This window comes from Phasianus colchicus, chromosome 7 (assembly GCF_987193195.1).
Source record: "Phasianus colchicus chromosome 7, bPhaCol1.hap1.1, whole genome shotgun sequence".
NCBI lineage: Eukaryota > Metazoa > Chordata > Aves > Galliformes > Phasianidae > Phasianus > Phasianus colchicus.
In genome coordinates this window covers 5,450,630-5,466,029 of record NC_143442.1, presented here as the reverse complement: position 1 = coordinate 5,466,029, position 15,400 = coordinate 5,450,630, and the positions used below count along the sequence as shown (strand labels likewise).

Below are 15,400 nucleotides of genomic sequence, written 5' to 3'. Positions count from 1 at the left end.
GTCTGGTAAAGTACTTGCTCTTAGACTCCCAAGATTCACAATTTTGTCTCAAAAATGCAAATTTGTGCATGTTATGAACACACCTCTCTACCAAATAACCAGTACCAGTAAAAACTCAAAGAAAAAAAATTAATGATGAATGACCACAGCACTTAAACTCTTCAGAGTTGAACTCTGAAAACTCAATTCATCTGTCTCTCTAGAAATTAAACTCTTTCCCTGGGTTTATTAGGGGTGTATAAGATTTACATGACGTGTAACAGCTCACTTCCCTATCTCTTCTTGCTTCTGGGGGCAGAGAAGTTTTAAATAACAAACAAATTTCAGGAAAGGTGAGGATCTGTCCCTATTTATGTACAAATGCATAGCATTGAGTCTGTATATGTGTGGGCTTAAGGTCTGTTCCTCAGAGAAATTATGATCATAATTGTTTTGCATAAGTATTATCTGTCTATACCACGAGTATTTGGGCCACAGTGCTCTGGGGCCCAATTCCTGCCACACTGAATCAGTGTTACTGAAATTGCAATATTATTTAGTAATTGAAACCCTGTGCATACTACTGAAATCTTCAAGCCCAGTTGAACTCAACTGTTCATCTTGAGTAAAGAGAGAAGAACTTAAAGCTATACAGAGCTGCTTTAAGCAGGAGATATGTCCAAGTTGTACCAGCCTGCTCCTGCCTTTCTTACTGAAAAAATATTCTGTATAAATCTCCTGTAAATCTAGAGAGATGAAATCTCATCTAGAGATGTGTGGAAAAAGTCAAATTCGTGTGGAATTGTGCAAATGATTGACAAGTTTCAAGCAATGAGCTCTCAACTAATATTACAGTGAAAATGTGAACCTCACTTTCTTTATGCTCACTTTTAATAGCTGTAGAGATGGCAAATGCTATGTATTTTAATAGCCTAAGAGCCACTTCTGTAACCACAGTGACATCACAGCACTGCAAAATTCAGAGCATAATCAATACAAAATTTACCCAGAATTGTTTGAAATTGCATTACTTCTTTCATTTCAGTGTATTACATTGAATTATACAACTAAATGAATAGTGTTGGCTGCAAAGCAGCTCTGATGCTTTGGTTTAATGGATGTAGAACTTGCTCTACGACAAGGTTCAATTATAAAATAAGGAAGTTTTTAACAGACAAACTTTTTCAAGCCTACAAAAACAAAGTCATGTTTGGAAGATGTGTTTGTAGAAATCTGCACACACACTGACACAATACCAAGAATAAGAAGGCACTCTGTATAAGGAAGGAGTTCCAGCTAGAAGAATCAATGCCAAAGAAAAACAATCATAATCTGGCAGCAATTTGAAAGAAAAGTAATGATGGAAAACGTCTAAAGCCAGTAAGTTCTTCTCAATCCACAGAACTACAGCATGTAGCTTTCACTGAGTGAGTAGGGTGTGGGCTCACTGGAACTTTGCTTCAGTATTTTTCTCAACTTGGATTTTAAGAAATATAGTGCAGGTTTCCTAGGTATGGTGTTTTGTTGTTGTTGTTTTGTTTTCTCATTGTCAAAATAAGGCAGTGTGCATTGGGGGAGGTGAGAAAGAAAACCGAAGCTGTACTTCTGCACAAGCAATACACCAAGATGCTCTTGCTAATGATAATAGTTCTTTATAATACATGCCAGAATTGGCTTTGTGCTTTGAATCTCCCCTGAGGCCTCCTCTCCTCCACACTGAACAACCCCAGCTCCTTCAGCTGCTCCCTGTAGGTCTGTGCTTCAGCCCCCTTCGAAGTGCAGTTCATGAGTGCTGCTCCTTCAGCCCTCACATTTGGCTGCTGAGGAAAACTGAACAGCTGGCCTTGGGAGGCAAAAAGGGCAGTTGTTTTTGGAGCACTTCTCAGTGGTGCTGTTAGAAGCTTTTAAAGAATAGAAAGCACTTCTCACAAAGTAAAAAGGATAAAGGGCTAACTAAATGTATAGGGCCCTGGGTGACCTGCTCTAGCTGTGCTGTCCCTATTGATTGCAAGGTAGTTGGAACGGATGGCTTTCAGAGGTGCCTCTCAACTCTAAGGATTCTGTGATTGTGTATGTAACTATGTGAAAGACAGCAGCTATACTTTAATCCACCACTAGCGGGCCTTATGTCTAGCTTGCCACTTTATTCACGGACAAAAAGCATCCCATGCACATCTGCTTTTCAGTTTTGTTAAAAAGCAAGCACACAGAGCGTGTAAGTTAATAAATGGCAGGGAGACAGGTGACATCAGTGTTGTACAGGCACAACACAGGAACGGCCTGGGTGATGGGTAATTTTAGAGAGCCCTTGGGAACCCCCCCTCTATTGCACAGTTGCTGCCAGTCGTACCAACACCTGCTGCTATTAGAAGGGCTGGGGGGGGGAGCTGCTCTGTTAAGAAGGGAAAAGCATCGCGTGCTGCCGGGCTGGGACACGAAGTGCTGGCAGCGGGAGCTTCCCCCACCCTAAAGGAACCTTTCCCTAGGGCTGCTGATGGGGTCGTGCGGAGGAGTGGGCGGCCTCGTGTCAGCCCCTGCCGGCGGTGCGTGGGGCGGCTCAGGTTCCACCATGTGACACAGGTTGGGGAGGCAGCGGGGCCGCCGGGATGCTCAGGTTTAACGTTTCTTGTGCGAAAATAGCTGCCGTGCCAGGTGCAAGCGTGTCCGCAGGGTTCGGTTTCATGCTCACGGTGCCCCCGAACAAACCCGCAGCGGCGCAAACCGAAGCGCGAAGGCTGGAGAAATAACTGTCGGAAAGCCGTGCGGAATTCCGCTTCCCTCCGCCGCGAGTTCTCGCTCTGCAGCTCACACCGCCAGCGGCCCCTCGGCCTCTCGGTGCTGCGGGAGGGAGAGCAGGGCAGGTTAGAGGCAGCCCCCCCAAACCCCTTAAAGCCCGGCTGCCCGTCCCCGCCGACCCTCACCCGCTTGCGCTGCTCGCTGAGGCAGAAGGTGCAGATGGGGCGCTGCGGGCAGGGCTGCGGGGCGGCGGGGCTCTGCAGTCGCAGCACGTTGGCCAGGTGCGAGATGTAGCTGGAAGCCAGGCGCAGCGTCTCCACTTTGGACAGCTTGCGGTCCGCCGGCTCGGTGGGGATGAGCGTCCGCAGGGCGCCGAAAGCCGTGTTGACGCTGTGCGTGCGGTCCCGCTCGCGGGCGTTAGCCGCCGCCCGCTGCCTGCCGCCGCCCTCCCTCCGCCTCCTCCGCCTCCCGCCGTTCCCGACCGGTGGTCGCCCCGCGGTTCCGCCGCCGTCTCCCGCCCGGTGCTGCCCGGCGCCCGCCGCCCCCTCGGCGGCTTTCATGCTGCCTGCCGCCGCGCCGCCGCCCCATGACTTTTATGCGCGCCAGGTGCTCGCCCCGCGTGCTGCTGCTGCCCGCGGCCGGGGGCTGCCGCACCTGTCACCGCGGCCCGGCGGCGGCTCCCGGGCTGGGAAAGCGGCGCTGCGCCGCAACCCGGAGCCCAGGGGGTGCGGGAGGGCGAGCGGCTGCTCCCCGGTCTGCGCCCCTGCCGTGTCCCGCCGTACGTGTGTAGGCACACGCGTGTGTGAGCACAGAGAGCTGATAACGCCCCGAGCGGGTCACAGCACCTTCCCCAGCAGCTGCCGTGCCTACACGCAAATCCGATTTCTTATTCTGTTCCAAATGTATGCCTCCCTCAGCCATTTACTTATTAAAAGGTCACCGTGAGCACTAGTTTATTACGCCTCTCTTTTCCGTAGAAGTTTGACAAGCCTGTCTGCGCTCACCAACTCGGCAAAGGTCACGCTGCAGGTTTTCTGGAATGAATCATCTCTACCTGATTAAGCATCCTCAACGGACTGCTTAATGCTGTCCCAGAAGCCTGTTTGTGGTAGTGGTGTTGTCTAAACATGAGTCCTTCCCGAAGCAGGATTGGATGAGCAGCCATTCAGTGTCAGTGGCAGGCACAAAGTTGGATGGGGCAGCTCCAGCAGCTGTCTGTTGGGTGTCACCTCCCTGGGACTCAGGTATCCATGAGCAGTCTGTGTTGTACCATAGCCATACCATACCATAACAATGAGCAAAACAAACCTAAAGCAGATTTTTATTTATGACATGCATATAAAACTCTCCCTTACCGTCCTGCAGAAGTGCAGGGTTGGACTGCAGTGCTGTTGACCCAAAGCTGTTGCATTGGGGTGCAGAGCAGGGTGAGGCCATTCACCAGCTGATGCAGGGGAAAGCAGCGTTCAAAAAGCAGCAGCTTTCCCTAGAGACGTGAATATAACTGTTGGAATCCATAGCACTACAGGCTCTAGCTTAGCTTTTGCAAAGTGAACCATCTAGAATATGGTGAAGTTGAATTTCACTGCTTATGATGACAGTGTTAATTTCCTCAGAAAAGATGTCCCCGTGCAAGCTTGCATTGTTTTCCATGCGGGTTTCTCCAGTTTTGTTGCATACAATATTTCCAGAGTGAAGTACTGGCTCTGTTGCAGTCAATGACAAAACTGCCATTGACTTTAATGGAGGCAGGATTTCACCCTTGATATGTTCTTGCAGCTGAGCAGTGTAGGTAATTGATTGTTTGTCAGACTCAGACATTTGCTTACCGATGTTTTCCTGTCCTTCGTGTTTCTGCTTCTTTCTTTTTTATAAATTTATTTACTTTTGTTATTATTACTGAAAGTAAGACAAAATGCAGAAACACCTCAAAAAAATCCTCAGCAGAAAAACCCCGAGACAAAGCTGCTGCTGATATCAACACAACCAGAACGTATGGCTTATTGGTAAACTGGCAGAATGGACTGCAATAAGCAGTGCTCAGGAAGAAAATGATGCTGTGTCTGCAGACAAAAACAAAACGATTTTTACTGACATCACAGCAATAACTAATCCAGGGGTTAAGGGCAAAGGGGTGGCCGAATGATTCCTCTTCTGTTTCCAAGGCAGTTTGGAAGAGTAGAGCAAGAAATGGAGTTGTGTCATCACCCTCCCCCTCCAGTAAGGAGACTTGCAAAAGGGCCAGAGTAATGGTGACTTTAATTACAAGGTTATTGATTGGGATAACATTTATGCAAGTGCTAGAGGGAGTGTCTACACCTTCCTGGAGGAATAAAGGCAGAACTGCTGTTACTTTACAATTTGCTGAGTTGCTAATAACAAGTAAGAATGGGGCTGCATGCATGTAAGGCAGAATAGTGGGCAGTATTTTATGTGTAGCAGTAGGGTTTAGCCTGAAATTTGCATTTATGCTATGCAGAGAAAGATATCCGAGGGTCATTGTAAGGAAGTATTTATCTGTACTGGAAGAAGAACAGTGATAATAGAAGGACAGAAAGAATTTGGCTTACCTGTGGAAAAAACTAAGCTTGACCTATGAAAAAAAAACAAGTTAATCAGTGGGTAACTAAAGGGCAAATCTAATTTGTAGCTAAAGATATTTGTGGTCATAGCCAGGAAGCCTTCCTTCTGGTGGCTTCTGCATGTTGTTTTTTTGGAGGATTATACCTGTTATTGTTTGTGTTCTCCATCAAAGCCATTAAACATACACACATGTTAATTTCTGTACGAAGGTCTGCTGCAGGAAAAAGAGTGGTAGAGATCTCCAGAACGGATTTCTGAGCCACCAACTCAGTGGTCCGACCTGCTGGTTTGCATTTTGGCCTTGGCAAGTGTCACTGTGGCCAGCACAGAGGACGCAGAGCAGCCATCTGTGTGGCAGTGCCTGCCATGCACCACGCATCCAGGGCCTTTGGGCAGCCTGCATTGCTGGCTGAGGGCCCGGCTCAGCCTTGCCATGCACTGCTAGGACCAATGTCAGCCTCACTGGAGCTCCACCATCCGCTGGCCTTCTGGGGTTGGTGGTGTGTGCCCTATGGGGCTCAGAGATGTGAGTGTGGCTCAGAGAAGCTCCCTTGTAAGCAACATTGACCAGCCCCGCATTTTGATGGTGATGTGAGTGCATTTATAAGCTTTAAGTGGAAGCTGCTTTATTAAACTGTTCTGTCACATGCACAGGGACTGGGCAGGTTTGTGTGGAACAGTCAATGACGTTCCTGTTTGCATGCTAATGCCCAGGGTGTTCCTCGTGCAGCGCTTGATACAAGCAGACCCACGAGGTATTTCAGTTGCATTTGACAGATTCAGGTGAGAGACTTGAGAAATCTAACAAAGAGAAACAAATAAAGGACATTGATGGCTGAAAGTGTCCACGTGGCTGAGAATAAAGTGCTGTTCATTACATGTCTGTCTCTGTGTCTTCGTCCGGCTGTGACAACTGCTGCTGTCCTTCACAGCCAGCCTGGATGATTGAGTTGTCATTTGTGGTGCAGTTCTTAATAAATGTGACTTCCCCCAAAAAATGTGTTGATTGAAGAGTCTTTTAATGGCATTTTACCCAGTGGATGTTCTGTAAGAGAGTGATTTTCAGGAGAAAAGGTGGAGAAGTAGTCAATACAGAATGATACGTGAGAGATTTTGGGGAAGGAGGACTTCTGTGAAGCATGTTAAATTATGAAAGATTAAATGTGAAGTGGATTGGAGGCTTCCCCTGTTTCAAGTCATGTCGGGGGGGGGGAGGGGGGTGGTGAATCTTGGAAGGCCAGATCATAATAAATATCCTCTCTATATTTTGAACTAAGAAAGGCAGCAGGCTGCTCTGCAGTGTCATTTCCCTGGCAGGGCAGGAGCAGCCCCAGCTCTGCCCTGGGCTGCTGGTAGTTGATTAATGTGGGATCTCACCAGTCCCTTCTTGATATTCCATCCAGTCGGGTTTAGCGTGACACTTATCTCTTCACTCACAATCTCTTCGCTTGCAATCTCTCTTCTTCATCTGAATTGATCGGTGCCATGATTCTCCGGTGTGTTAATGAGTTTTCTGTGTGGTAGTTTGCTAGGGGCCTTGTTAAACTCCAGAGACATTCTGCCTACTGCATTTTATTTATACGCCCACTCTGTTAGTCTTGACAAAGAAGAGCTGAGTTGTTTATCTTGAGTTTTTGTCAAAAAATTTGTCTTGCAGTAATTTTCTCTGCTCTGTCTGCCCACGGAGCAAATCCGAATGTATTATTCACCTGTTATTTCAAACCCATTTAAACTTGCCAAATCTAAGAGGTGTTTTATACAATTCTGCTGATACTCCCAAAGTTGTTATTAACGGCCTCAGAAGTAATTTTTGATTGTGGTTGTATTCTGCAGAATGATGACAAGGCATATTCTTTTCTCTGTCAAACTGGAACAATGTAAGGACAGTGCATTTGCCCTCAGAAACAAAGCATTTTCCAAGCAGAGATTTTTTTTTTGTTGTTCGTGAAAGCTGAATGTGTTTGGAGCAGTCCCCACACGCTCTCTTCTTTCATTGCATATTAAATAATATATTTACGAGGGTGGATAGTGATAGGACAAGGGGGAATGGTTTTAAAGTGAGACAGGGGAGGTTTAGGTTAGATATTAGGAGGAAGTTTTCCACACAAAGGGTGGTGAGGCACTGGGACAGGTTGCCCAAGGAGGCTGTGGATGCTCCATCCCTGGAGGCATTCAAGGCCAGGCTGGATGTGGCTCTGGGCAGCCTGGGCTGCTGGTTGGCGACCTGCACACAGCAGGGGATTGAAAATAGGTGATCATTGTGATCCTTTTCAACCCAGGCCATTCTGTGGTTCTGTTGAAATCCACCCTGACCCTTTTTGGCTGGCGGTGGAGCTCTTCCACTCTCCTGTACTTTGCTGTGTTGTCTCAAACATATAGCTGTCAGAATGTGATCTCTTTGTGTTCTGCAAGATAAGAGACTCAAAGCACCGTGCAGCAACATGCCACAGACTCTGCAACCTTTTCATATGACGAAGCACCACCATCTTCTGCTCATTCTGTTCACTTTCAAGTGCTATCAAGAGTGATGGTCAACTTGTGTACTGTCTTACTAGCCCACATTTCCTGTTTTGCCTTCAGAATCTAATGGCTTGCAAAGTGTGATGTGCAATGTTTTATAATTTTCACTTAGCAGCTAGCACTGCTGATAAAGAATCTAGATTTTTCTAGCTTCCCTGGAGTCATCTGATTCACTGAACCTGTAAGAGTTGAACATACAGTATTAGAAAGGCATAGAGTTGTCGTGCAGAGTAGGGTGGGTTGTTATTTTGATTGTTCTTAATAATTAGTGGTTGGACTTAAATGATCTTTTGTTGGTCTTTTCCAACATTAATGATTCTATGATGCTGTAATGGTAGAATGATATTGTAGAAATGCAGCTGAGTTTCAGTTATTAAAAAACAGTTGGCTGCTGTAATAATGAAAGTGAGATGCAGAATCATCCACTTGTGTAGAACAACTATTGCAAACACTTCAGAATGCTCATTGCCATTTCATTTGTTCTACTCCACTCCCCATGACTGCTAGATCTTGCAAAGAAAGCTTTGTTCTCATACTTGTAGCTTTACAATCTTCATTTATGAAGAGCACAAAATTTTGTAGAGACTTTTAAAGAAGGTATTTTCACCAGTTTCTTTAAGTGCTTAGAGCTGACAAATATGATTCACTGTATAATTATTGGAGCTTCTGCAATGTAACTGCAGCTGAAGTTGTTTGTGTGGTTTCTTTCCCTCTTCTTTGCTTCTTGAGTGTCTTCCTATGAAGATACTCAAAATCTGACATTCTTCAAATAAAAAAGTCCACTTTTTTCTCCTTAGTCCTTCAGTTGAACACTTAAGCTTCTGTTAATGAAGAAGTCTGTGATTGTGATTCCATAGCTCAAATTAGATCAGAGAACAAATTCAATTTTGGTGACTTGGGTTTGTGTCAGAGCTGACTTCATTGTCATCAGTCGACTTAATCTGTGTGTGCACAAGTGTAACTGATGGCATAATCAGAATGATAATCAACTGCTGAATTGTAAGCAAAACTTTAAAGTTATTTTATTATTGCTCAGTGTTTCGAAAGCAGATTACAACAGTTGGTCCTCACTGGTTAGTAATCCCTTTGGTTCCAAGCTGGCATCACTGGGAATGTGCTGTTGGAAGTATCACACTGAGGGCATGAAGGTAAATGCCTTTATCTTCTCTGTTTTTGAAACAGAAGTTGAAGCAGAACATAGAAACGTGAAGCTATTGTGATTTCCAATATGTGTTATCAGGAAGACAGTTCAACAATTCTGTGCCAAGTAGAGAAATGAGTGCTGCAGCCCAACATCCTCAGGAGGTGCCAACGCGTGGTTGTGTGCCCAGGCATGGTCACACAGTGCTGGCATTCCTCCCACCTCTCCTCTCCTCCAGTACATATAAAAGTGCTGTGTAAGATTCAAAACTAAACTTTTGAGACCTGTGTGAATCCAGTTCAACATCTGTAAGAATCCAGAGAGATTTAAAAGGGATTGAAGCGGGCTATCCTAGTGATGAGCAGGATGCACAGCCTGTGTGGTAGCGTCTAGCAAGACAGATAGATCAGCTGATCACCAGCAGGAAAGGACCTTTAAGGGGCTATTTCAATTTGAACAAATTAAATTGGCCTCTGGGTATCTCTGAGGTGTTTTAGGATTTCCTTTGGAACAGAAGTATGGGAAAGGCAGTTCAGAATAAATTGTTCTCATCCCTGGCCTTCTGCTCATATTTGAAGCAGTGGGGCTTTCAGGCATATATATACTACTTTTTATCTTTCTTTGATAGGGATGTGGAGAGTTCTCTAAGAAGTTCCATTAGTCAATTGCTAGCTAAACCTAAACAGAAAGGCAGAACGTTTTGCAAATTGGAAAAAAAAAAAAAAAAAATGGTGATCTATCTGCTCAAAATACAACCTTCCGTAAAAGCAAAACATGTCCTTGAATTGAAGAGCATTTCAGAGAGCTGAAGCTACAGCTGTCGATGAATATTTCTGTTTGGTGGTTCTGTGGAGCTGGAATAATACAGTTTATTGAATAACATGTGAATTATGACAAACTAAGAGTTCACAGTCTGGAAGCTTAAAAGGGTGTGCTGTAGTGCCAGACAAGTAGGAAATGATGCCAGCATTATGCTTTTAGTGTGAACTTTTAGCTTTATCAGTGTAGGGTCATGTAAAATAAGTTTGACTAAGCTATCTAGATTGGGGGGATGTGTAGACTAATGATCTCATGTGCACTGCAAGTGTGAGTCACATTTTTTTGGAGTTGTACCAATAGACATTTTTTCTTGGTTCAGCTATGTGGGAAGTCTTTTGCATATGATGGTAAAAGATTGCACACTGAAGATCAAGCTCTCAGACATAGAGAGCCCTCTACAAAGATGAGCTGACCTTTCTGCAGGTGCCTGTGGGGATATCACTCTGAAAGAAGCAGCCACTCTCATTAAGATTCCTGCTGACAGTTGGCAGGCCAGGTGGTCCCACATAATGCAAGTGCAGGGTCTCACATCCCGAGTCTTCAAAGATTGTGCAGGTAGGAAGAGTGGCTTACTGATATTCAGAGTTAAACCAAACTGTCTTTTTTTTTTTTTTGGCTTAAAAATTGCTGTTTGCCTTATGTTTCCTTTATATACCCTGCAAGACAGGTGTCTTTGCTGTGCTTGGTATTATCTTCAAAGACACCACCAATAATATGAAATGTTTGGGGATATTGTATTTTGAGAACTCACTGCCACAATGTTTTAGGGCTTACTGATTGCTACATGTATTGGTCAGAATAGAGTATTACATTCAGCAATTGCAGCATTGGTTAGTGTTTCCTCCTTTTCTGTCTGTGCAACTTGCAGTTCAACAGCTACTGCTGTTTCCCTTCCCAATATGTGCCTAATATCTCTGTGTATAACTTAGAGCACGTTTCGGATCTCCTCTTTTTTGCTTCTCTTTCTTTGAAAATAACTACAGCTTTTGAGCAGCCTTGTGGGGCCCTGGCTGGTTTGGGATGGCCATTGCAGGTCTCCAGTTGACAGTGGTGCTCATCTCAGTGGATGCTGATGAATGATTCTTTGAGAGAGTTGACCTTTTCATAAAAAAAAAAAACAACTGCTAATTAGCATGCCAGGTTTTTCATTCTTACTTCAGAATAGATTCACATTCTGTGCCCAAGATTTCTGGGGTCCATTTTGGGCCAGCACGCATTATCACAGCATTCCAGGTGCTGGTCCAGTTTGTACCCAATCTCAGCTTTCATGTAAGAAGTGAACGTGCGAATAGCGCTGTGATGAAGAGTGCTTGAAATCCTGACTCGAGCATACCTAAGGGAGAGCTGTTTGAATAAAAAATATGTTGAAACCATACCTGTTACATACAAAGTAAGCACTTCATCTTTATTAAAAAGCAGTCTAGTCGAGTGATTAAAGTCATGGTTCTTCTCAAATCCTTGCTGACTGGAGATTTTTAAAACTTTTTAATATGAATGATATTTAAAGTTCATTTTATTGCTTTTGCTAATACTGTCTAAACCTCCTGTGCAGATGGTTGTTGTTACTCGTGTTGTTCTGAGAGCTAACAGTATGCCAGCATCCATGTTTATATGGATAGAGCACACATAATCAGCTTCTCTCAGCTTTTCTTTTTCCTGTTGTACCTGACTGTTCTTTTGGACATTTTGCTCTCTGTAGTAACCTACTGCCAAATCTTATGAAACATTTCCTTTTGCATTAGGAATACTACAAGACCCTTGTAAAAAGGAATTCTTTTCTTGTATCTGGCATTAAGAGTGAGTAGTTAAAGAAACTGCAGCCTGACATATCCAGCAACCATACTGGAAGTGATTTCTTGCAGGAAATAAAAGCTTTCTGCAGAAATCATTAAAATGAAATTCTTGACTTGTCTTGAGATCTTTGAAGGTATGGAGAGGCAGGCTTGCATAGTTCTGTGCCTGTTAGGCATATCTGCATGCCGACCTGCCTTCTAGACAGAACTCAATGAGCTGCTTTCCTGAAAGGTGCTGTACAAAGGCTTATTACTCACTTGTAGGCAGACAAGAACTGGTACCTGTCTAGGAGCCATCCCCTTGCTGATGACCTGCCTCCAAGGCAGATCTGTCTAGTTATCTTTTCCATCTTTGAAGCCACTCCATGTGGAGTTCTGTCCGTAGCAGACTGAACTGCTGTCTGCCTGGGAAGTACTTGGGTTGATAGGCTTTCTTCTAGACATTCCTGAGCAATTATTTACCCCAAACATCATGTTTCTGAAAGGAGCCTGTAGAATTTGAATCTGTAAATTACATTTCTGCTTCTGACCGATCACTGTGTTTGCTATTCACCGTTCACTGCAACGTACGGGAAATAAAACAAACATCTTTCTCCCACGTTAAGAAAAATAAAGAAGCCTGTCAAAAAAATCTGATAATATGGCACAGAGCTCGCACATGCTCATGCTCACTTCTGTGGCAGCAGTCTTGTTGCCAGACTTGCTGAATGGGAGGAAGGGAGGGAAGCGGGCTGACTTTTTTAATTCAAAATTTCTATGTTGAAGGACCAGGGGGGTAGTAGAGCGTGTATGTTTCAATATACAGTCTTAAAGAGTGCATCTGATCATCGTGAGTCGGGGAACCTGTTCATTCATACACTATTCTAAGTGCCATTTGCTCGTTTTTAATCAAAGCAATAATTTACTTGAGCCAAACCAAACCCCCAGTTGTTAGTTAAAAGATACTAAACTGCACATATTTTACTGTTGCTTTCTTAGATCAGACATCAGACTTGAGGAGAAGTGACATTTACATTCTCAAGGCCATTAACCTGCAGCAATTAAGTCACCTGATGAGGGATAGATCAGCTATTAAGTATTTTGATATTTGGGACAATATTATATTGTAAATACATCAGTGTAATTCTGTGTTAGCCCAGTGGCAGTCAGCATAGAGCCGCTTGACAGAAATGGAATGAGCCCATGATTAGGTTTTCTTCTAGCTCTGCTTGTGTTTTGCAGAAGCAAGAGTCTTTCTTTACGTATATTTACATTTGATATAATATGACAAGTCCCAGGTGTTTGGAAAATGTATCAATTTGGGAAGTGCAGCAGGTACTTCAGTATCTGTTGGTTCTACTCTGTTTCTTTTATAGTGTGTCCCACTCCACAGGTGGACCAGTAGCTCTCATCACATGTATTTTTTTCCTGTTTTACATCCAATCTGAGGCACTGTGGATGCAGAGCACATTAGGGTATGGTCCACCTGAGCAAAGGTGCAAACATCCCCAGGCCTGGATGTGGTGTGCTTTGTCACAAGACAGGGGTTTGCCCAATGCAAGCTGTCTCTAGTTTGTAGCTGGGCCAGTATGCATTTACATTTGCATCACTTACCTGGACAGCTTTTGCTTTCTTTTCTGCCCAAATTAATTTCATACACTGGGTGTGAAGAATAGAAATTAGGAGCACGGAGTCATGCTATGCTATTCAGAAACAGAGTATGATCCCCTTTATTTTTAATTCTTTCATCCTCTCAACCTCTTTTGCCCCATCTTTATTCTAACATATTTTGACTAATCATTATGGTTGAAGAAATTGAAATCTGCTCCTGGGTATTTCTCAAGCAGACTAAGTTTGTCAGCTAAATTATTCATTGTGAATTAGCTCCTAGGAGGTAGCAACTATACTTAGTGTGATGGTGACTGGGCTGGACCTCTGGGTCCTGCTGCAACACTCAGACGTAACGTTGACAAAATTCACAGTTTCCAATGGCTACAAATGACAAAGTAGATTTTTTCCTGTGTACGTTAGCTGTGTGGAGCTGTGCTGAGCTAAAAGGCATGACCTGCTCAGGAGAGGGGAGCTGGGTGCTGACAGGGAGTGAATGCGCCGTTCCAAGTAAGAAGTTGCATGTGTTAAAACATAGCAAACGTTTTGATGTGGGGCATTTATTAAAAGAGTACATTTGTGGGAAATAGCAGAGTCCACCCACTTCCCAGGCATGTGCAGAGGGGTCAATTTGCTGTTCATAAACCAATCTGAGATTTGTGCAAGTTACCAGATGGCCTGGTACTACTGTGTGTCACTAGCTGGGGGTAGCTTTTGATCTGCACATCTGAAGCCATGCTTATTTGAATCCAAGTTTTGCTTTCTGCAGACCCCAGAAATGTGTTTAATAAGATGGCGTGCTGTTACATATGTATCAGTTGATAATGTGTGGAAGGTTATTACTCCAAATATGTTTAAGTCATCTCTGAGAAGTGATTGGAATAGCGCGGTTTAAGAATCAAATTATATTGGAGGACATGCACTCACCTCATGTTTTCATTACAGGCTTTATAGGGATTTTGTTTTCCATTGGCATAGTGTCCTATTGTTGAGCTTGTCAAATGTGTTGCAGAAAACTTCTCTGATGCTCATGCACTTGTATTGTGAGAAAGAGTGGGCACCAATGAGGAGACTTTAATGGATACGAGCAGAAGAAAAGTGTTAGTGAAATCCAGTGATTGTGTTGGAGAGATAAAGAGTAATGCAGATCTGAGCTCACCATAAATTTTAGTTAGTTTTTGACACTCAGATCCCTGCCAAGCTTCTGCCAGTTCTGCCGAGGTTCTTCATCTCTATCCTGCATAACAAAACACATCCTCACAGTGTGCCACGGTCTCCTGTATGCAGTAAGAATAATGAGTGCAATTACCAGCTGGAAACAATGTGGAAAATCCTCAGTCTTTCCTCCTGTCACAAAGCTTCACTGGGTGGAATCAGACACTCCAGGCATGTGGGGAACTCGTGACAGCTTCTCATGCACACCTTGTTCAAGATTGCTTTCTGGGCTGTGAACACCCAGTCCAATGTGCGGGATATACTTGCCCAGGAGCAATATTTTAGACATGAGTGGGGAATATTTCTGTCCATCCTTCACTAAGGACCAGAGTTTTGGTTGCCATTATGCTTTCAGGGTGAGCTATGACCTGTTTTTTTATTTTCTCCCAGTTGTTTCTTTCAGAAGGTCGATCTGTCTGTGTGCTCCTTTCCAAACAAAATCTCACTGCTCATCCTGTTCTTCAATCAGCATTCCATCCCGTCTGCTTTTTACCTCTTGAAATACAATAGTTTCTATGCTTTGAGAAAGAAAACTAGCTGCTAATTGCAGTGATGGAGAAAAATGTGCTAAAATAGGAGCCCTACAAAATGCACAGCTCCTGAAGCCTGGTTTCCCATGGCCTTGTGCCTCACTTATGACTGAGCTCTGATTCATACTGCAGCTCTTTTCTCAATAGGGGTTCAAAGAGGATTATCGCTGTCTAAGTGTTTGTATTCACAATTTGTGTTGCTAATAGAAGGCCTTCCAGCTTGCTACCTCTCTGGTAAGCTTGTTTAAAGCAGCTGAAAGACAGAGAAGTTACCACATGGACAGACAGACAGACGCATGTATTCGTTGCCCTGAAAATTCATGCAGCAGCCTAACAGATCATATCCTCTCTGAACTGTTTGTCCCTTACGTTGCTTTAAAACTAGAGGTAAATTTACCTTCTCTCTGTCTGGGTCTGCTTTTTAGTTGTGGTGAGGTCTTTCATTCCCACAGCCTTTGTGCTGTGGCCTTGGAACTGCTCCATACTGGTTCCTGCAT

The 15,400-nt window shown here is 44.1% G+C and overlaps 1 protein-coding gene and 1 long non-coding RNA gene across 2 annotated transcripts in view; one reads left to right on the top strand and one right to left on the bottom strand.

Annotated features, from left to right (window-relative positions):
- LOC149917192 (uncharacterized) overlaps positions 1-15,400 on the top strand; it is a 181,510-nt gene that overhangs the window by 23,210 nt on the left and 142,900 nt on the right. The gene's annotated exons all lie outside the window — the stretch shown is intronic.
- LOC149917193 (transcription factor 15-like) lies at positions 1,265-3,514 on the bottom strand. The gene is made up of 2 exons (XM_090143532.1): positions 2,901-3,514; positions 1,265-2,817 (listed from the first exon to the last, which is right to left on the bottom strand). Exons 1-2 carry the CDS (start codon positions 3,273-3,275, stop codon positions 2,785-2,787), a joined length of 408 nt encoding a protein of 135 aa, XP_089999658.1. The 5' UTR covers positions 3,276-3,514; the 3' UTR covers positions 1,265-2,784.